Source organism: Alligator sinensis, unplaced genomic scaffold, assembly GCF_000455745.1.
Source record: "Alligator sinensis unplaced genomic scaffold, ASM45574v1 scaffold1010_1, whole genome shotgun sequence".
NCBI classification, from domain to species: Eukaryota; Metazoa; Chordata; order Crocodylia; family Alligatoridae; genus Alligator; species Alligator sinensis.
Genome location: NW_005842624.1, coordinates 639,398 through 663,203, shown reverse-complemented (window position 1 = coordinate 663,203; position 23,806 = coordinate 639,398). Strand labels below are relative to the sequence as shown.

The window sequence follows — 23,806 nt, the reverse complement described above, 5'->3', positions numbered from 1 at the left end:
GAAAGGATTCCTCCAGTAAAGTAAAATTCACTTTGATCCATACAATCAATAAACAGAACAGATAGGATTTTGTAATTAATAAACCATACTGTAACAGAATGTAAATGAGTGAAAGTGATTGCGGGATCAGAAAATTCAAGTTTAATATAAACCCAATTAATGAATACTTATTTAAAAAGCAAAAAACAGAATTGCATTAGTAAGTATAACATATACATAGTTCAAAAATGAACATTTGCCACCAGGGTTGGAAAAGCAAACCTTGTACTCTTTTGTTGTGTTTACTACTGTTATAAACTGGTATCTATGAAGACATGAACTGAAGCTACAAGGATCCATACCTCGCCCACTGCCTTGACTCTGTTTCCCAGAACTAACATTCCAATTGGGATACCTCTAAGGTTAGGGCAGCTTCTGATGTTGTGACCAGATGGGCCAGTCTTCACTACCTTGTACACTCCAGGTCCACCTCGAAGTAGTGGCATATCTTGTTCTTGCATCACTGCTTCCTGTGGGCAGTGTGAATTTAAATCTTTGAAAAAGTCATCAGTATTAGACCTAGACTCCTGAAAAATTTAGAAAAATAAAAGCAAAACACAGAAGTTGTTAATAATTCTTTTTGTACACTTACCTAAGAAATATATCCTTCAACTCAGCAACAACTAAATTCTTAATCTAAAAAGTATATGGTTCATAATGCCAGTTTCAGTTCTCAATGGTAAACACAACAATTGAATTATTGCTATATAAAATTAACACATATTTCTGTGAAGTTCTTTTGATATACAAGTATTTTAAAAGTAGTCCACATGTGAGTTTTCATACATACAACCATAAAAGCCTACAGGTGACATTCTGTTCTTTTCTGAACACCCAGATAACCAGATTTGGTCATCTAAGTCCCCAAACTACTACCAATAGGTTAGCATTCTACTTCTGGGCATGTATATGCATAAGGCTGCATACACAGGAAGTGTGTGAACATGAATGTAAGCGGCATTTTGGGGACTTATAGAAACGATGATGTAGACAACCAAATGTAGTTGACTAGACTTCCATAAGGAAACAGAATGCCACCCTTCCTGTCAAGTATTGCTCTCTACCAAGACAGAAAATCCAAAACACACCTGATCATCTTTTAACATAATAAGAAAAAACAAGTTAACCCTGGACTAATCTTCTGAGCATGTATAAAGTAGGCTTATCATTCAATAGTACTCTGTGTAGTCAAATTCAGGAAAATGTTGTAAATACTGAATAATGGTAAAATAATTCTAATTAAAACATGAAGGAGTTGCAGCACTGTGGATACCTGCATGCACATAACTTACTAGTTTGTATTTATTATTTTTCATGCTGATGATAAAAATACTAGGGAGATTTATTTTGGATAGAACCACGTTCAGATAAAAGACAAACCAAACCCTGAAATGATGCTATAATTCTGAAGAACGTTTATTCCTTGGATTTAAATTCTTGACAAAAAAAATTAGAGGGATGCTAAATGAGGACCACTGGCATGGCTTTATCACTGGAAATATAGTAAAATTTTCAGCATATAGTGGGTAGGAAAATTGTAGCACACATTTGTGTCACAGTAAAACAAACAAGAAGCTATTGAAAGGGCTGATGTGCTTTAAAAACAAAAGAATATAAGCTACATGCAAAAAAGAGGTACAAGTGAAGTTAATTCCTTTATTAATGACAAAATTATATCCCTGGCCCAATGTAAAATTTCAGGGTTTTTTGTTGTTGATTACTATATATGTAAATAAGGTTGAAGACTTGCTAGAATCTAGGTATCCCATCAGGGTATTGTACTTGAGATAAGCCAGTTTCTACAGCCAAGGGAAATATTTGGTCAGTAACAAGCCCAGTCACTGTTGATTCCCTAACCCAAATGAATAGATACCTATTTCTCCTGGCTTAACAGGTGGCCTTTGTTGTCTCTATATCTGCAGGAAGATGACTTAACTGCTCTTTATCTTGCGTATCATGTTTAGATTATTATTAGAAATCAAGCCCTTACACAGTATGAAGTTGATCTGAAAGTAAGGGAATTTTTAAAACAAACTATGGTATTCATGAAGGTAAGCTATTTCAAAGAGAAAAAGATCACAATGCTCTGCTTAGTTAACTACTTTTAAGTTTCTAAACCTTGACATGGCATTATAGTAATGTTGTCTTGTTGCAGAAATTAATCAGTGAAAATTAATATAATTTTTAAACCTTTAAAAAAATATACAGATAATTATTTGAGAATAGTTACCATCAAAGTTCCTATGGAAATAACCCTATCCGATAAGAGACCACAGTTTCACAAATAAATTTACACACGTATCCAAGTATCTAAGTATTTATAATACTTAGATGTACATAATACAATGAAGTATCTTTTTGCAATTATAGTATTTTTGGAAAACATCAGGAATTACTTAATGCAAATGTCCATTTCTTAACTAATTTTGAGCTATAAAAGCTCACAATATATCATTTTGTTAATCTTATTAAATGCTGCAACTGACTGGAGCATCTCACTGAAAAAAGGAAAAGCAAAATTTAGCAGCATACCTCATCTATAAACAGACTATCCTGAGATAGATCCTCTTGTTACTTCTAAATAGGCAACAAGGTCTACATTTTTAATTAGTCTGTAATATTTAAAATACATAATTTTTTAAGCTGCTGGAAATTCAGTAACCTTCCATCAACATTTTAAACTTATATTTTTTTTTCCAATCACAAGTGGATGAACTTAAAGGAACAGATAAAGAATTCTACAGCATAGTATCTGAATTTTAATTATTTCTTGTAAAAATAAAGCAGAATTGGAAGGTTATACTATGTAAAGTTGTGTCGACATACATGCTGAAAAACAGGACAGAATGTGACAGTTCCTAAGAAATAACTCACCTGTGGGGAAAAGGCTTTGGCAGTCCATGAAAAAAAGTCCAAATCCCTGACTCCTTGGCTAGCATTAAAGACATTCTGAGCAACAAAGTTTAAGAAAGACAAATATCAACAAGGAAAATTGAGTAAGATAACGTTGGAAGAAGATACTAGAGATAGTATAATGCAAAATTTTCTGCATTCTAGCACCAGTATCAAAATGAACAACTGCCTTCCTACAAAGGGGGATGTGTTTTTTAAAATGAGCCACCTGAATTCATCGTTCACCATGACAAATCATTTGATAAACAAAAACAGCTTCATATGTCAAAAGCTCTAAATGGATGTAGTGTGTCATGCCATTTACTGAAATTAAGAGCCAGACATTTGTTATAAAGCTTGAGACTTTGTACAAGACAAATCCCATAGTTGTTACAATGAAAACAATATCTGTTCCAGTGCAAGCCAGATTTGTTTTATGATAAGACAGTCTGCTGTTTTTCAAAGATTATTTGAATTAATGTAGCATGACTAAATGTGGACCGTCAGCCACCAATTCATACCTAGAAAGATTTATAAAATAAGTTTAACAGTGTTGGAAACCAATATACTGTCATATTGTATAACCTCATTAGCCTGCACACCAAAACAGCACTAAGTTCATGATATCGGAAGCAAAAATGTAAGAGTGCTGTAGAGAGAGAATGATTGCTAAGTTATCATTTTTACAAAATATACAATACATTTACTACAAGATTGTGGAGTACAATAAACCAAACAAAGTTGTCAAAGAGATTAAATTAATTTTAGTATGCTGAAATCAGTCCCCCATTCAGGGGGAATTAGTGATCTTCTACCATGCTTTTAATTGATAAAATCATATTTTTCCAGCCCAAGTTTGGGAAGGAAGTAAAATCCTGGACAGCTATATTATAGTTTAGTAAGAAGAAAAGTAAACTGCAAGGCAACAAAATTGAGACAGAAATCTTTATATATTTTTCTGCATTATAGTTTTACCCTCAATACAGCCATTATTATTCACATTTGTATGAAGTATAATCTCACAATCTGCTATCATCTATGATAAATACTGCATGTTTGCCAAAGTTCTGCTCTGATCAAGTTTTACTAACAATTTACAAACAAAAATTTACTAATTCTACTAACAATTTGAAAAAAAGAAAGAAAACAATATGACAACTTATTTAGAATATTGTACTTCCATATATAATTGGAACAGGTAAAATACACGAATGAGGTGGCTGATGTCCTTTTTTTTGTTAAAACAGAAAGATGATGAAACAAACACATCAAATTGGCACAAATCTAAGAGGGCTATAAAACCAACATTTGTGTGATTGCCATTTATTTCACAAGAATTCAAATTAGTTCAATATACTGAATTGTAAATAACTTTGCTATTTATCTCAGTTTGCTTTTTTATTTGACTATAGCGAAATGCAGACTTTCCGTACATAAAACAACATCAAAAAAAATTTTTTTTTTCTGGAACTCTTACGGAGTTTTGCATTGTTACTTTTGTGCTATTAGGAAACGTGAAAAGCAACAAAGATGAAATTATCTGCAGTAAAGAAGCAATGTGGTGGCTGTGAAACACTGAATGTAAAAAAACAAAACAAAACCCTAGTATCTCTCTTTTGTTTTATTTTTGAAACCGTCTCCCCCTTTAGCGTATAATATGCTGAATACCAATTTAAATGTATTGATTCAAACAGTTTCAAGAAAGAAAATTCTGTCAGCTTAAAAACTACATTTGCAAACATGCAAGCTTGTTAACATTTAAACCCTTATGCTGCCACTTGTAGACTTATTTAACCTTTTTTTTCTTTACAGAAGAAACTGGAAAAAAACGCCTTAAATTTTAAATACAAAGTTTTTTGTTTTTATTTTAAAGAGGTGAAAGGATTACAACATCAAATCCTCTCATCTGAAGAAAAACAGATCTTAGCAGAAATCTGCAGATTTTAAATAGCTTAATTCATTTGAATTTTCTGAAGCAGTATATCTTTCCTTTAATTACCATTCAACTGTTTTAGAGTGGGCTTCTAGTTAAAGTAAACTTAAAATAACGTGGGGGGGGGGGGGGAACCTTTTGGTGCTTTAATGACTATATCAAATTTCCTCATAATACAAAGCAAACTTTTCCTCCCTACTAAAACTCTGCCAACTTGACCTGTGATCTGGAAATTAAGCTAAATTCCTTTCTTCTTACACAACGCTACTCAGAGAACATTCAGGAGACAAAATTCTTCCAGCCTAACATTTAAATAATACAGTAAGGATGACTGGGTGTAAATTAGTGTTCTGCTTTCTGCTCAACCTGCTGCTCTGCTTTTTGTGCTGTCTGTCCCTTCCCTAATCTGCCATGTGTCACAAACAGAGGTTGTCCATGCTACAAGTTGGTCACCCTTGGACTACAGAATGATATTCATGCATAATAGTATCATCCCAAATTCCAAACTAAATATCAGATTGGGACCTTTAACCCTGCACTTCAACTGCCTGTATATATTTCATCCCACCTACTAACCTAGCCCCCTTCCTGCTTTTTATTAAGCAATTTCTCCCCTTTTAACTGCTAAAGATCTAACACAAGAGCATTCTGGACTCTAGGAATTCTTGTAAACCAAATTTTTGAACAAGTGTGTGGGGATATACACAGACATCATACCCACACACATAATATTTTATCTGGTTAACAGGACCTTTTTGTGTGGTGTAATCATAACAAAGTACATTTCGTTGTTTTTTTACTCCTTAGTAAATTTACCCTGTAGCAAGGACCGGACACATAACCCGCCTCCCAAGTTAGTTACTCCGAATGGGCACTGTTACAGGGGTGGACCACTAACTGGCAAGGGAACCATTTTGAACTGCTAAATACGAAAAACAACTAGGAAAGCGAACACAGAACCAGTAAACTGGTTTAACTTACACCAGCATATCATCACTGCTCACTTTGAAGGCAAATTTACTTTGGTGTGGAGTGATTTACACTGGTATAAAGCTAGCCTTCTTGTGTCCATTCCACTCCAGAATAAAAAGTCAAATCATCTTGAAATAAATGTACTGTCTCTACAACCTGTGTCCTGAGTTCTATAGCAGTTTGTTTAAAAAATGATAAAATGTAAAAGGAAAATGTATGAGAGTACCAACACTTCAGACACCTTAAAACTAGCATCACATTGTAACTACAGTTTATTCTACAAGACTTCAGCTGTGGAACTAGTTACTAATGTAGCCATTACCGTTAGCGCAGACATTATATCATTTTGTTTTCTGTCATCAAAATTCTAATGCAACTACTAATTTTCAGCTACCAAGGAAAACAAAAGAATAATTCTTTTCTCCTCACAACAGCTCAAATGGCAACCAAAACTAGGCTACAAGTCAGGGGTCAGCAACATTTTTGGGCAGAATGCCAAAAAACATCCACAACCTTGACTTGTAAGATGTTGGTGTGCCAGAGACGGATAGTGGGGGAGCTGCGAGAGGCCCATCCTTGTTGTGGCAGCACAACCCCAGCCCTTTTTCCGTTGTCCGCTCTGAGGCATGCAGGTCACGCAAGTACCTTTGCGTGCCATATTCTGGAACCTGTGCCGGGGGGGTGCCTACCCCTGCTATAAGTCCTTTTTTCCCCCCATAGGAAAGTTTCCGATATTTTCTTTCTAGTATCAATTGCACAAATGTTTCTCTTTTGGATGAAATGTCTGAACAAGATATGATGCACAAAAAGAGAAAAATCATAACACTTAATAAAATATCATTAGATAATTCTTCGCTGTTCACATTAATTTGCTGACATGCTTATTCTACTACAAATATTTTGTCTTCATATCACAAGATATTCTCTCTTCGGAAAGTGAATTTTCTTTTTTTTTTTTCTGAGATGTGAGTGCATACATTCTATCCAAGAAAGAAAATTATTTTGCTATTATGAAGTCATGTGTGTCCACCTGAAAAATATAGGCAATCAGGAACCTACAATACTAGTGTGTAGAAATATCACTTTATAAAATTAAAAATGCACTAGCTTAAGTAAGGCAAAGATCTTGACCAAATTTCAGAGATTTTAAATTAAACACACCCATCACAACAGCATCTAAGTGGTTGATGGGCATTCTGCTTCCCAGATGCAACGGGTTTTCTAAGATACATCCTATAACATGAGTTGTAGTGGGAGATCCTCAAATAAAAAATCGGTTTGTAAACATATTTTATCGGGAAGACAAAACAGAAAAAACGTGGCTTTGTTATAACTGATGGACAGTTTTAGATGTTTGTTCAACACAAGACAGGTTTAAGTTCTAGTGCTTGAAATGACCTTTATGAAATCAGACTGCCAGATATTTTGATGCATTTTTTTAACTCATATTTTGTGTTGAGAAAGCCTTCAGATTTCTAGAATTTTTTTACTCATGTTAGGATTTAAATATGAAATCCAGAAATATATCTACTTAGGAAAAACTAAAGAAGCTTATGGTTATTTCCAGTCTGAAACTCATCTTGCAACATTTCGCTTAAGATGACAAATTGTTTTTGAAAGTATAGTCTTATAGACTATAACATTTTAGCCTTACATGAAAAATAATTTGTACTGAGTACATTCTCTCCAATACTACTTTTTTCCCAGTGCATGATTGTATTCATGGTCCCTGCACCATTTCTCTTTTTTTAATGGAAAAAATGTTCAGCATAAAGGGCCTTAATTTGTTTACACTCCACCCTCATTACTGAGTAGCCCTCAAGAATTCAAGCATATAGAAGGCAATTATTTCCTAATTAAAAAGTGATTCACCTTGAGATTAAAACAGTTACTGCCTTAATTAAAGAAAGCCTTGTAATGAGGACAGAGTGTACTAGTAATATTCTTCAAAGGCACCTTTTACTTACGTCAACAGGGACCAGAAGGCTCTTGCCAAGATGCTGGTTAAAAGAGAGGCACCAGGCTTCAGTGTAACCATTCATGTTAGGAACATACTTCTTTATTGTCTCATCATTCAGTCTCAGCCATACACCATCATCATTGTGGATCTATGGGAAACAAGCAACAAAAACGAGCCATGCCCTCCTGTAACTGCTACATGGCCAGCAAAGACTAACAGATTGCAGACCAGGCAAGACAATGGTAGCATGAGAATTAAGCTATGCACTGTTGTGGTAGGAGAGATAAGGAAAGGTAGGGAAGAGAGTCTGGAGAAACTTAAAGCAACAAAAGAATGCTAAAGCAGTATGAAAGATACATCTCAAGAAGCTAAGTTTGAAGGAAATTTATATCAGATGGTTAAAAAGAATTTCCTTTAGATTTAAAAAAGTAGTAATCATTAAAGCCAGATCTTTCCTCATAAAACACTTGCTCCTCCCTACCTTTCATTATTTTTGTTTTATCACCACTGTCTTCATAACTTGTAAAAGTATTTGCTATATATGGAGTTATAAGAAAGAAGATACATGCACATTTACTCTAAAATGATGATGGTCTTTCAGAAATGTAAATAACAGGTGCATGATACTACCATCTACAATTTCCAACTTTGAAAGTAGTGCTTAACGATTAAACGTTAGAACATCCAGTCCCTCGAGATAAAATAGGAAACGATTCATGAAATGAATTCTAATGCAACTATCCCCTTTCTTCATACAACAGTCCTAAGATTTGTTTCACAAGTTTTAAAGTGAGTGAAAAAAAAAAATAGAAAAATAATACCAAGAAAAACTGGCAAAAATCTAAAGGCATAGATGCTTAAATTATAAATAAGGCAACATCTAAACATGAAAATCAGACTGATCATTTACATGGATTAATTTTACAACTTAATCCCTGTTTCAACATAAGTTTCTTATGTGTTACCTCGTCAATAAAAGTGATGGATCCATTGACTTTCACTATGCCTATTTGCTCACTCTGAAGGGAAGGGTGGCTACGGATACGAAGCCCTGCACTGTCCTTGGCCACAAATTTGCGAACCTAAGAGAAGCAAAGGAAGACAGTAAGGCAGAAAAAAATTGGAACAGGGTACTCAAGAGTATGAAGAAATAGATTTAACAGATTCTGAGATGCCACAGCGATAAGATGGCAGTCTTAGAGTTACAGTTTGTTGCTAGTTTCCCATGGTTGCTGCATCACATTTTCTTTTGGTTTATAAAATATTAATGTTTTAAAAATGCTATGGCAAAACTTATGTTCAACTCAATATCTGAAAACAACTCTCTTACATGAATATGGCGACATTAGATTTCTATTAAATGTTATTGGCAGAGTTCTTTAAGTTGCATGTCAGGCAAAGTTGTCTTCTGTTTTTAAGGATAATGAACTGCGATAACTGTACAGCCTAAGATCACTGGTTCCCATTTGGTGCAACACCGCAGAGCACTACTGAAAGCATTCTCTCTTGCTGGCTATTTGAACAGGACTGGGATATTAGCTACATTAGATTAGATATGTTTAGGTACATACCTGATTAGATACATGAGATATGTTCAGCTAAACAATGTTTCAAATGCCCATTTGAAGACAACTGAAGATGACATTGTTCTTCATTTATCTGCAACATACTAACTGAGCAACTTCTCCCTTCAAGTTTACATTAGATCTTCCTTATTGCTGTTCTGATTTGAAAATTGTTCCTTTGCATGCAACTATTCACTGCCCTTCTCCTATTCTACCCAATTACCAGATTCTTTTCCTACACAAAGACCTTGAAGGCTACTGGTTTGAGACATGCAGGAACTCAAGGGAGGTTGTGTAATTTTTACTCTTTCAAAGTTAACAGTTTTTCCTTCCACAAAAAACTGACAGGAAAACTAATATAATTTTTTTTTCAACTGACCTTTAAGAACAGATTCATAAGGGAAAAGAAATCAGATAAATACAGATGTTTAGGCCATTTGACATAAATGCTCTTTTTAAAGAAAAAAAATAATTCCCTAAAATAATTCATGTTTTTTACTACGGTTTTCACTAGAAAGTGTTTTTACAGAAAAAGTAACGCTAAAATGTTATTTATATACTTGTTTTGTAAGTTTAATTTACTTAAAAACTGACTGCATTTTCAGTTTGGACACACTTGTTGCCAAATCTATGGAAACTAACATGCTAAGATAATCGTATTAAAACCTGATTCATGAAGTATTTGTGTGATTCATACAATGGATGAGTAATAATGGAGGGGAGGGAAAGTAGTACACCATGTAATCTATGACAGGCTTACAGATATACAGCTGATTGGATGGATAGTCCACATCCCCCATCAGACAATTACTGGTCTGATCTCTTCTAGTAATGGCTTTAAGTAGATGAGACTCAGGCCTCCTGATAGATTATCCTGAAGAAACTAGTGCAGTGAAGATAACAGTTCTACACCCTCCTCTCTACCCAAGACACAACTTGAATGCTCTGTTAGTGTCTTTTCTCACAGTGTAACCCATATACATAATATTATAATCTAATGGTTGAACCAATGCTAACCAATATTAAAAATTAACCCTGAAGTCACTAAAGTTAACAAACATTAAAACAACTTTGCATTACAAAAATATGCAAATTATTTCCTCCTCTGCACTTCCAAGAGCAATCCTAATTCTACCCATTCATACTACCTTGTATGGTTGGCAGAATGTTAAGTTGAGTAAGTTCCACTGCTAAGCTGAGTTGTGTTCCATAGTTTAATTCAAATAATTACAAAAAAAAGGATGAAGGAAGGTTTTTGGAGAGGTCATATTTTCTATACATTATACCTGTTGCTCTCCTCTGGAATCACTTTGTTTAGACATACAGAGAAAGTGCATAAAACTGGACACATTGTAATTGAGGCCTCAACAGCAATAAGTAGAGTAGAATAATCAGTTCTTGTGTCTTATTTATAATGCCCTTATCAGTGTATCCACAAATATCCCCATTTTATTGTAGTATCAATTCTTAGTAAAATGCCCTGCAATTATTTAATTATTTTCACATTTTTCAGCATAATTCCTTGATTCACATTGATCAAATCAAATAAATGTATTTTTACAACTGAAAAAAAAACAAACAAACAAAATCCCCATAGGAGATAGTATTTTGTCACTCTTTATATGCCTAAGAAAAAAAATCTTTAATGCACTTATTATTGATACAACACCTAGAAGCTCCAGTCAGACCAGAATTCCACTATGCTAAGTGCTCTAAACATAGAACAAAAAGATGGCCCCTGCCCCACACAGCCAACAGTCTAAGGCGGGATAACCAGGTGGAGACAGATGAGTATAAGAAAACAATGAGATGACATCGATCAGCATTATAAAGTTGTACTCTTGGTGAAAGCCTAGTCATCACATTTTTTGCAGGCAACCTAGCAAAGAAGACTTAAGGAAATTAGCTTTGTAGAGGTTTATAGGGAGCACTTCAGGGAGCACAGAAATTTTTAATTTTTAAAGATTTAGCAGGTGAGTGAAAGAGCTGATCCCAGAGTCCAAACAAGGAAGTTAAGTCTACCTCTTGTTTCTGAACAAAAACAAAAGGATATGGTGGAAAGAGATCATGAAGGGTTTTGAAAATTAAAGTACTTATGTTTGATGTGATATGGAAAAGAGAATGAGTGAGGAGGGACATGCACAATATAAATGATCTTTGCCGCAGCATTCTGAACGGTTATCAGTAGTACAAGGATCCATTTGCCAAGGCAAGCAAAAAAAGAAGGCACGAATTCATGAGGCAGGGTGAGAGTTTTTGCTGTGTGATGGTTAGGGAACACTGTATTTTAGATGCTATATAAAAGGAATCTGCACAATTTAAAAAATAAACTGGGCATGAAGACGAATTAAAAAGCCATTCCCAGGTTACAGGCTGGAGTGAAAGGCAGAATGGTCATCTTGTTCCAAGTGACTGAGAAAGGAAATCATAGGGAATGCCTGTGGGGAGCAGCTGGAGATTTGGCCATGCTGAATTCCAGGTAATGAAGAATCAATGAGATGTTGGAGAGAGATCTATACTTTAGTAAGGACAACAGATAGTTCTGGAGATGGATGTCAGCCCTCAGCACGGAGACAATAGTGGAACTAGTATTTGCAGATGAGACCGAAAAAAACACAGTGCAGATAAAGAGAGAAAGAGATAAACGAGTTAGCTCCATGAATCCCCCCACCACCCAGCAAACTGGAGAATACTTCAAAGAATATATTCAAAAGAACAATTAAAGGAATAGCAGAGTAAGTCAATCTAGTCACAGGTACTGCTGCCACATACCTTCCACAGAGCAAGAGCATGAATAGAAGTAGCAAATACTGTCAGAGCAAAGCTGTTAAAGGTGAAGAATGAGAAATGAATAAGACAAGGAAAACAATAAGTCATAAATACTGATGGCTGGGAAATCATTGAAAGGCCACAAGATTTTCTGTAAACTAGGAAATCAATTACTTTTGTCAGATTACCCAATTTCTTTCAGACCATGAAAACTATGAAGGACCCTAAAAACAAAATCCTGAACATGAGGAGGAGGTATGCCAGTTTCTTTCTGTGGATAATTAAATGGAGAAAAACGTGTATTTGCCACATTTTTATGGCTCTTGAGGTAGGCTGAAGCCTCAAATAATAAACTCTAGAAAAGGATATCTGGGTGTCAGTTTATCACCAATGACTATTTTCAACAGAAAGCTTGATAACCTAACCTACTAGGTTACTCTTTCCTTGCCCACTGAAACTCCTAGCAGTCTGCCTGATAGTAATATTTTTAGGTAACAGGTAATATAGTAGGTACAACAAAAATATCAACATACTTTAAAAATTAGTCCACTTAAAATGGATCTGATGGGAAATGGGAAAAAGGGAACAGGGAGAAGAGGAAGGGAAAATGCAGAGAAGCATAGGTAAGACTAAAGAAGTTACTGAATGGTGCAAGCAATCTAGTGATAGATGATGCTGAAAAGGCTGTAGTACTCAATGCCTTTTTTTACCTCTATCTTCAACAGCAAGGTCATCTCCCAGACTATTTCACCTGGAAGCAGAGGTTTTTTGGGAGAAAGGTGGGAAGGGGAAGGAGAAGTGAGCAGCCAACAGTGGTGAAAAAAAAATTAGGGACTATTTAGAAATGCTAGACATGTACAAGGCCATGGGGCCAGATACAATGCACCTGAAGGTGCTGAGGTAGTTGAATGATGCAATTGTAGAGCCACTGGTCATTATTGTTGAAAACATGTGGCAGTCGGAGAGGTAACTGAGAGGTAACGGAGAGGAAAAGGGCAAATATATTGCCCATCTTTAAGAAAGGGAAGGAGGGAACTACAGATCGGTCAGCCTCACCTCAGTCCCTGGAAAAATCATGGAACAAGTCCTCAAAGCAATCTATTTCTAAGCACTTGAAGAAGAAGGTGATTAGGAACAGTCATCTTGGATTCACCAAGGACAAGTCACGCCTGACCAATCTGATTGCCTCAAGATGACTGGCTCTGCGGATGCAGGGAGACCAATGGGTTTGATATACCTTGATTTTACCAAGGCTTTTGATAGAATTTCTCACAACATTCCTACAAGCAAGATAAGGAAGCAGAGGCTGGATAAAGGGACTTAAAGGTAGAAAGAAAGCTGGCTGGATCATCAGGCTCAAACTGTAGTATAATCAATAGTTTGATATCTGGTTGCAGCCAATATCAAGTGGAATGCCCCAGGGGTCACTTCTGGGGCTGGTTTTGTTCAAGGTTTTCATCAATGAACTGGAAGATGGGATAGGATGCATACTCAGCAAGTTTGTGGATGACACCAAGCTGCATAGAGTAGCAGACATGCTGGAGGGTAAGGGTAGGATTCAGACAGACCTAGGCAAATTGGAGGATTGGACCAAAAGAAATTTCATGAAGTTCAATAAGGACAACTGCAAAGTTCTGCACTTAGGATGGAACAATACTGTGCACTGAAATAGGATGGGGACCAACTGGCTAAGTAAGCAGCAGCTCTGCAGAAAAGGACCTGGGGGCTACAGTGGACAAGCTGAATCTGAACCAAGAGTTGGCGCTTGTTGCAAAGAAGGCTAACAGCATTAGTAGGAATGTTGTCAGCAGATCAAGGGAAGCGATTCTTCCCCTCCATTCAGCACTGATGAGGCCACATCTGGAGTATTATGTCCAGTTTTGGACCTCCACTACAGAAAGAAGGTGGACAAATTAGAGAGAGTCCAGTAGAGGGCAACAAAAATAGTTAGAAGGTTGGAGAACGTGGCTGAGGGAACTGGGCTTATTTAGTTTGTAGAAGAGAAGATTACGGGGGGATTTAATAACAGTCTTCAACTACCTGAAGGGCAGTTCCAAAGAGGATGGAGCTAGACTGTTCTCAGCGGTGGCAGATGACATAAAGAGCAATGGTCTCAAGTTGCAGCAAGGGAAGTTTAGGTTAGATATTAGGACGAATTTTCTTACTAGGAGGGTAGTAAAACACTGGAACAAGTTACCCAGAGAGGTAGTGGAATCTCCATCCTTGGAGGTTTTTAATACCTGGCTAGACAAAGCTTTGGCTGGCATGATCCAGTTGGGGATGGTTCTGCTTTGAGCATGGGTTGGACTAGATGACCGCCTTAGATTTTTTCCAACCTTGATTTTCTATGATCGTAAGTGAAGAGACCAAAAGAGGGGGATGCAACCAAACAAATAGCAAAGGCCAAATAAACATCAAAATAAAAGTTTCAGCGCTTACTGCAAACATAAGTGGATGAAGATTTTTGCTCAAATTGTTTCTGTAGCTGCCCTTGCTGGCTTCAACCTGTAATTTTTTGCTCTGAACCCAGTACTGTTTGCCTACCCTGCATTATAAATACAGCACCAAATAAAAGACATTACTACTTGTCTGGTAACAATCTCAGGGTTGTTAAATGACAGCTGTTCAATTACCTGTGTGCTTGCGTGTCATACCAAGTGGAAGCCAGTTACTGTGAAAATTTCAAATCTAGTGGAAAGAACTCAAGCAACAAGAAAGGCCTTGAAATATCTTCCCTTTTTTATATGTAGATATTCAAAAACTAAAAGTAGTTTAAAAAATATTCTGACGTATATTCTGTAATTACCATCTCAACATGCTAACATGCAAAGAAACTAAATTATTTGAACTATTAGTTCTCCAAACCTTGTTTGGCTGAGGTTCTGCTTTTGGTTTGACCAGCTGAGTTCCAGGTGGTATCATCCCTTTTGGAGGATCTTTTACCTTCACTTCTAATCCAGCATCTGTAATCAAACAAAGGTTAATGGTAAAAGTTAAATATGAAAATTAAAACTGTTGTAAAGGCACATATGGCAATCAGATGACTTAACTATTATTTCTGACCTGGCTATCTAGCATGCTGTAAAACGCTGTCTTGCTCATTAATGCACAAAGTGTCTAACAGGGACCCAAAGCAGCATAAATGATACTAAATACATGAACTTCAGGTGTGCTCAATCAGACAAATAAACCAAACAAAACAATATTTATTCTTTATGAAGAGGAGAAATCTGTTCTGCCGAACAATATTAATCAGAGGCAAAGTGCTTTAGTGTCAGGTAGATATGTTTCACAGAAACCTATTCTGATGTGGGTAAGTATATCTTTAACAGGGGACAAGCAGTTCTGTTTTAACTGTGGAACGATCCAGCATCTAAGCAGCTATTATAGCCCAAGGACAGATCCAGATGGAGTACTGTACCTTTGTCTTGGGACAGCAGGTCAATAAGCAATAGGAGAGAAATGCAGTCTGACCTGGTTAAGTGCAAGGTCTTGGAATCAAGGTTGTCTGGATAATCAGGCTAATTTGAGACTGGTCCTCATGCATCTTTTTAACCCATGGAGTCAGGGAACTGAAGGCATATAATAGATCTTTCTACAGTGGAATCAGAAGGGGAACCTGAACTAAGACCAGCCCTGGAACAAAGAACTGGCACTTTGTTTGGTACAAGGCTGCAAACAGCTCTTATCACTGGAAGACCCTATCAAAAACAGGCAAAAGAATGGAATTCTTGATCTCCCACTCTTCGTAGGCAGACCAGACATGACTTAAATGGTCTGCTGTCATACTGCAAAGACTAGAGAGGTAAACAGCAAAAAAGGTAACTTGATGGCAGATAAACCAATACCATAACTGGAGTGCCTCTCTCTTGAATGAGAGGCTGGTGGGTATTTCCAAAATCTCACCAAAAGGGACGGGGAAAAACAAAATGAAACAACAAATGTCTTTTTGATAGGAAGAGGAAATAAGAGCCAAAGGAACAAAATGAGCATTGAAAAATATTGAGTAAAACAAGTAAAGCAGCAAAGCAGAAAGTGTTTGAAAGATATTGAAGAACAGAATGTGTGATCTGCCCTTTCACTTAGTGGTGTGGGAGGGAGTCTCAGAGGAGGGACCAGAATGTGCATTATTATGAGTACTACTTTGGTTAAAAAAAAGAGGGAGGGGGGGGAGGGAAAGAAAAAAAGGCTCCATATGAATCCTGAGGGGCTGAGTACACTCACAAATAAAAACATATGAACGAGAGCTTGAAGGAAGAATGCTTTCATACTTTGAATAAAACAAAAGAACTCCGGAAGAGGAAAGGACCTCACTGCTAGGGACAGACATTACATGAACTGGTTTAAGCGATCAGAAACTGGTTTAAACCTGTAACAGAACAGATGTTCAGTGTGCATAAACCAGTTTTAGAATGGCTAAAATTGGTTTAAGATAAACCTGATTGAATGCAGTATCAGACTTAACTGATTTGGGTCAAACTGGTTTATGCAATGTTGGTCCCAGACCCCTTGCTGGTTTAAGTTAAATCAGACTCCCCCAGCATCCCAGCATATTCTCTGGGCTGGCGGGGCTCTCTGTTCCACAGCAGGGCTGGCCCCTCCCCTCTGCTCCTTGGCTGCTGCTCAGCAGAAACTTGCAGGCACAGCAGCATTTGCCTGGCTTCTCCCTGCTAAGCAGGGATTATTCCCTCTTCCTGTCTGCCTTATGCAGACACCTTAGCATTAGCTAGCAGATCACATGCTGGCTACAGTCCATGCTGTGGGAGACGGCCAAGACAGACAGGCTTTTTGGAGCTCATCAACAGGTAGCTTAATGTCCTTCCTTGGAAAAGCTGTTTTAGAAGAGCTCTTTGCTCCCCCCTTCCCCACTAAGCAGGAATTCCCCCCTCCCCTCTGCCTTGCCAAGAGGTGTCTGTGTATTAGCTAGCAGACCACATGCTGGCTATGTTCCATGCTGAATCAACAGGTAATGTATCTCTGCTGTTTTCTTAATGGGGTGATAAACACTAATCAATTCCCTGCTGGGCTAATCAGAGCACCCTGCAGGGGCCTGGTCAAGCCCCCCTCAGCTCAGTGGTGTCTAAGGGAAGGAAGGGCTGCTTTAGCTGCCCCCAGCTTCTAGCCTGAGCCACTGCAGGTATGTGCCTGTATGTCTGGGATGTTCGTGCAGTTACCAAGTGATTTAACCTAGCCAGGTTAGACTAACCTGCAAAGATTGAATCAATTCAGGCTCAGGCTTTTTGAATGTCCCTAGCCTAGGGGTCACAAACGGAGGACTATTTTTAAACCTACTGAACTTTTTCTTGAAAATCTCTGATGGAGAAAATTCCTTCAGTTCCCTAGGCAGTTCACTGCATTGTCCTACAGTTCTTACAGTTAGGAAGTCATTCCTGAGATTTCATCTTTACAGTATTTTAAAACTATTACCCCTATTCTCCCCTGCTACAGAGAATTTTCTCCTCTTCTCTAGAAAGCTTTTCAAGTATTTGAAAACTGCTCTCATGCCAAATCTTTTTCTCCAAACTAAACATACTTTCTTCAAACTTTCCTCATAAAACTTGATTTCCACCCCCTTTATCATCTTTGCTGTTTTCCTCTGGACTTCATTCTGTTCCTTTATGTCCTTATAATAGCGGCATTCAAAACTAGAAAACTACATTCCAGCTGAAGCCCAACCTGTACTGAACATAGTACTACCACTTCCCATGTCTTACAAGCAATACTACCATTAATGCAGCTAGTTCCTCCAGAAATGAGATGAATTTCATCAGTTCATGTTGACTTGAATCAATTCAAGTTTGTCAAAAGTTCTCTGCTACACTCTTCATTTATTATTGTCAGAATTCTCCCATTTTCTGTTTGTTTATACTGTTAGTCTCCATGTTATAGCTTTATTTTTTTTAAATGAAAACTGAAGCAAAGTAGGCACTTGAGCAGTTCTGCCTACTGCATATTTTGGTTAAAAGCTCACCTCCTTGAGCAAAAGGCTCTTTTTCCCTTGTCTGCCTTTCCACCTGACACATTTAAAGAACCCTTTTTAAAATGCTTAATTTTAGCAAGAATGTCTAAATACAGACACTTTCTCTTTTTCTCTTCCTCAAAACTTATATACTGCATACATGCTTAGAATCATAGAAAATTAGGGTTCAAATGGAACTTAAAAGGTCATCTAGTCCAACCCCTTGTTCAAAGCAGGACCATACCCAACTGTATCATCTCAGCCAAGGCCTTGTCTAGCCGGGTCTTCCATGGATGGGAAGTCCACAACCTCTCTGGGTAACCTGTTCTAGTGTTTTACTACCCTCCTAGTGAGAAGGTTTTTCCTAATATCAAACTTAAACTTCCCCTTCTGCAACTTGAGACCATTCCTCCTTGTTCTGTCATCTGCTACCACTGAGAACAGTCCAGCTCCACCCTCTTGCAAGGTGAAGGCTGCTATTAAATTCCCTTTTCCAGGCTTTTCTTCTCTAGACTACATAAGCCCAGTTCCCTCAGTCTCTCCTCAGAAGTCATATGTGCCAGCCCCATAATCATTTTCGTTACCCTCTACTGGACTCTCTCCAATTTGTCCACATCCTTTCTGTAGTGGGGGGCCCAAAACTAGACACAATACTTCAGATGTGCCCTCACCAGTGCTGAATACAGGGGAATAATCACTTCCCTTGACCTACTAGCAACACACCTACCAATGTAGCCCAGTATGTTGTTAGCCTTCTTGCCAACAAAGGCACACTTTTGGTTCATAGTCAGCTTACTGTCCATTGTAACCCCCAGGTCTTTTTCTGCCATTACTAGACTGTTACTTAGTCAAGTAATATATGCTTAGTCAAGGATGAAGTCCACTAATCGCTACTCATTTTCCTACGTTCATATCTAGTTATATCCTTAGATGGTTAGTCCTAAGAATGTACAATTTTTCAACTGTTTTCAATTTTTGACAATAGTGAGTAGTTTGTTCTATGGGTGGTGAGAAAAGAGACTGGATAACATGCTTTTGATCCAAGAGCTATATGGTAATTTTTGCTATGAATATTACATTCACTTAAAACCTCAGAACAATACTGTAGATAAATACCAACTGATCACTTGTTGCTGTTGCGTAAAAATAATGAAAACCAAATACCTATTTCAATGCCATCTATAGTAACATGAATAGTGTAGAGACCAACAGCTCCTGGAGTCCAATTAGCACAGTAAGTGCCATCATTGTTGACTCTAATCAACATGTTTTCACTGGGTCTAGAATAAATAAAACAATTTTGAAATAATTAACCAAACATCAGCTTCTTGAATATCTTTTGAAATATATTGTTCTACTTATTTATTTTTCGTTTTTATTCCACAGCATTCATACAATCATTTTGTTGCCTTAAATTTGTCTTAACCATGTTAATAATCTCTGCAGTAAATAAATGTGATCTTCCACTCGGAGACTGAATTCAGGTGAAGAATTCAAACAAGTAAAATGAGCATTCAACATTTGTATGCAAAATTCCCTGTAGTTTTACGAAATATAAAAAGAAAATGTACATTTGAGGTTTCCTCATAAAGCAAATGCTTTCCAGAATTTTGACACCTAAATCAACCAATCTGGAATACGTCTATTTTGGGGTTAAAACACACAGCTCTGACATCAATAAGATTTAAGAAGTGGGTGTAATTAGTGACAGTTAAAGAAAATTCTGTGCAAGTTTTTGTTTGTCGTTGCTGTTCTTTGGGGGCTGGGGGTTGTTGTTGTTGGTTTGTTTGGGGGTTTTTTTGTTTGTTTTTTTTACCTCTTAGGCGTCGGTGAGGCAAAGCGTAATTCTTCAAAAGAATAATTTTCATAAGCCTATGAAACAAAATACATAAATCACATTCTAAAACAAAATCTTGCACTTGATCAACACTATTATAGTTTTAATGTAAAAAAAGTTTCTCAAATATAGAAATTGAATTGGTTGTGCAACATGAAGTGTTAACAGGGAAACCGATACAAAGTTGAACACAATCTGTGAAGTGATCATTTTGGGTGTACTTATTACTCATGAAAATTCAGGAATAATCCCTCTGAAAAAAACTGGAATTATAGGGTTGAAACAGATCTCAAGCATCATCTAGTCCAGTCCCCAGATTCAACTTTACTTGTATTCCTGAATCTATTTGTGAAGACCCAGACTCTAGGGCTAAGTCAGATCTATCTTCATTTATAATCCTTAAGCCATCTGCAACCATTGATTTGAATGATTACAGTATACTGGGTAGGAAACCCATCTATTAGAAGTTGGATGATGATTATCAGTTTATTTCAGATAGGCTAAACAGCCATGGGAAGTTAACTACTTTTAGTTAAAGCTAAACCAGGGCAGAGATAAAAAGACTATCAATTCTATTCCCTTAAACTAGGGGTTGGCAACCTAAGGATTTGAACCAGATCAGTTCACAAATTCACTGGATACAGTCCGCAGTTAGGGACTTCAGTGGTGGGGGCCCTGCCCCCAGTGCAGCTGAGCAGCAGGTTGCTTAGCCTGTGCTATGGCTGGTAGCTTTCCCTGCTCCACAACCAGGTGGTGGGGAGAAGCAGCAGCAGCATGTGGGTCCTAGTGCCAGCCCGTCTCAGACCTGATGTGATTCATTCTAGCCCACCAGGTAAAAATATTGCTGACCAATGCCCTAAACTGATCTCTATTAAGCAAGGGAGTTCTTTCTAGGTTGCAATCACAGGTATTTAATAAAATGTCTACAATATAAAAATTGGAGACAGTTCTATGAATCAGGAAAGAATAAAGTCATTTGAATAATCCATAAGTCATTATGGATTGTGTTAAAACTGGACAAACCTTTAGGCTTCGATTTTTTATTTAAAGACTGTGGGTATTAACATGCTCTTTACTCACACATGCAAAACCTGTACTGTTACGGTATTGATGCAGCGTAATTTTAAAACATATTAACACACAATGTTATTCCTTATATGCCTTCTGCTATAAAGCAGGTATCCAGTTATGAATTCCATTATGTATTTATAGAGGAAACATTTCTCCACTCATCTACTTAATGATATTTTAGAAAGTCATCCTATATGAGAAAGGTGTTTGAAGCCTTGTTGAAGGGCTATTGCTCAGAGCCACCTTGACAGCAATGTGAGCTATGAATTTTGCATGATGTAGTACTGACTCATGACCCCAATAAAAAACCAAACCAAAACAAATACTTTATAACAACTGGCTCTTCAAGATGTGCTGTCCAGGTGTTCAGAGACTATTGAAGAATGAAACACAGCTATGCCAGAAGCAACACTAGTTATTGATGCTCCATAGGGACTAATGGCCCATGTTGCTGCTCTGTGAATTTCTGATGCACTCATTTCTTAAGGAAGAGGAGGAGGAGAATTTGATGAACAGTAATGTGCACTAGATAAAATGACCTCTCTCAAAATCAGCCAGGTTGTGAACGTTGTCCTTGACTTGCCACTTCTAGTAAGGACTTGGAGAAAACCCAAAGCTGTAGATAAACCAAAAACTACTACACAGTCTTGATAGTCATTCTGTCCTGTTTAGAAGGTGGGGCATGCTCCATGTATGTATGGAGACTGGAAACCTAGCATCTTGCAGGTCAAAAATGATAGGTCAATCCTAAGGATCTAGCACTGTAATTATGGGCTTAGGGATACTATTCTAAACTTGGATGTGGCAAGTTGGAAGCACTGAGAACCTTCAAGTTTAGGAATTAAATCACCATCCTTCTTTTTATTTGGGTGTCAGGAAATTGGAATAAAAATGTCTTCCCCTTGTACTAAAGCGGTGCTTCTGTTTCTCCTATGTATGGAAGTACTCACTGCTATAATAGTTCCTTGCCAAAATAATTCCATGAAAAGGGACAGGAAAGCAGGGGTAGAATTATCATGACTTGCATAGCCCACCAGTAATATTTTAGATCCCAAATGTCTGCTGTTACCAGGTTCTATGCTCCATGACAGGAAGAATGGCCTTTTTTGAAATTTTCTTTTGCTCAACTTATTAGACACATAATTGTGTTAAAACTTTATGAAACTGGTCCTTTTAAAAGTACTTAATACATATGTTACCGATTAGAATTTTATTCCGTCTGCACATATCGCTGAAACCCAAACAACTATTTCTTTTAAGTTCTGAGCTATATTCTACATCTGTGAAGCTCATGTCTAATGAACACAGTTCTTTCCCTCCCCCCTCATCTTACAAAATGCTATTTTATAAGTTCATCGGAAAATAGGAACTAATAACTGCATTGCTGGAATGACTAATTTACCTTCATCATTGTTATAGCAATATATCGAGCTTCTTTCACTATCATAGGTTCGTAAGAAGCATCGAGTTTTGGTGAAGGGAGTCCTCCAAAGGTCATGTCAGTGACCGGGGAAGCAGCTGCTGCAGGACTTCCTGGTATCCTTTGGAGTTTTTTTACTTGTTCATGTTGCAAAGATGTTTTTTTCTGGGAAACAGGAATAGCCTTGACCTCCACCTACCAAAACACAGTAAGAAGCGAAAACCTAATGAATAAGAAGTTTCATTTTCTCTTTTTCTTCCTTTTCCATTTCCCTATCCAAAATCTTATTCTGTGTTTCCCACTACTGCTTTTCTCAGATGCCTTTATTTCCTTTTCTACATACGCTTGGTATTTCACTGACTACTACTTCCATTTTTTTGTATTAAAGTTCTAAGAGCCCTTATATAAAAAACCCATCTAAGTCTCAAAAGACTGTTTTACCCTTAGACTTACTCTTACTCCCATCTCTCCTCATTTTAGGATCTGAAATCTTGGTAAGCACTATAACAAGATGATATTTTCATAGGAATAGTAAGGAAATTAATTTGGAATATAAATTTATTTTTTGTTGTTCAATCACTGACCCCACCTTGGCATGTATTTTTTGTTCCACAAAAGATTTTGACAAACACATAGTGAAAGACAAGCCAAAGTGATTATAGTTTGTAAACAGTTACCTTCATATTTGGAACATGAACAACATCTCCATATTGATCTTTTGTCTGCACTGTAATAACAGTAGGCCAACCGCATCGGATGTCATCCTTATTTAGAATCAAGGATGTCTTTTGAGGATCAGCATATGAATCTGGCTGAAGCCATCTACAGCAAAGTTAATGTACAAACATTTAATGTTAAAGTGTTTCCCATTCTTTTCAAATCACAAAGATTATCAACTCTTGTCCCTCTAACATTAAAACAATTACCTTGAATTGCAATTAAGGATATACAAACCAAACTCTGAAGCACTGTATTTATTTGAATCCAAGACGGCTTTGAATTTAAGATGTCCCCCCAAATTAAGTTTATACATGGAAAATTATAAATTTCTTACTTTTCCAAGTGAAGAATCTAATTATTGGAGTGTCACCTTACACTGATCCCCCTCACCACTGTGGCAAGGAAAGCAGCAGTAGAAGGGCAAGCAGCTAGAAGGCAAGTGGCAGGAGGGGGAGGAGGAGGGCAGGCAATCCAATACCAAGCCTTTACCCTCCTGCACTTTGCTTCAGCCCTATGCCATCCGCCCTCCCCTGACCTGCACCATGTCCCCACATGCCATTCTCCCCCTGGTGTCTGCTCCCCTCTACTCACATATGCCTCACAATCCCACTTTGTCTTCCCCCAGCCAGTTAGCCCCTCCCTCTCCACATGCTGCACTCCTGGATGGCC

General features: G+C 37.3%; 1 protein-coding gene across 1 annotated transcript in view; it reads right to left on the bottom strand.

The window, feature by feature from the left end:
* Positions 1 to 23,806, bottom strand: part of MYCBP2 (MYC binding protein 2, E3 ubiquitin protein ligase) — a 282,082-nt gene that overhangs the window by 80,816 nt on the left and 177,460 nt on the right. The window contains exons 46-54 of the mRNA XM_025215130.1: positions 23,095 to 23,239; positions 22,400 to 22,612; positions 19,906 to 19,961; positions 19,254 to 19,369; positions 14,996 to 15,093; positions 8,762 to 8,878; positions 7,804 to 7,944; positions 2,914 to 2,988; positions 342 to 566 (exon numbers count right to left, since the gene is read on the bottom strand). Coding sequence (XP_025070915.1) covers positions 342 to 566; positions 2,914 to 2,988; positions 7,804 to 7,944; positions 8,762 to 8,878; positions 14,996 to 15,093; positions 19,254 to 19,369; positions 19,906 to 19,961; positions 22,400 to 22,612; positions 23,095 to 23,239 — 1,186 coding nt within the window. The remainder of the gene's footprint in view (positions 1 to 341; positions 567 to 2,913; positions 2,989 to 7,803; positions 7,945 to 8,761; positions 8,879 to 14,995; positions 15,094 to 19,253; positions 19,370 to 19,905; positions 19,962 to 22,399; positions 22,613 to 23,094; positions 23,240 to 23,806) is intronic.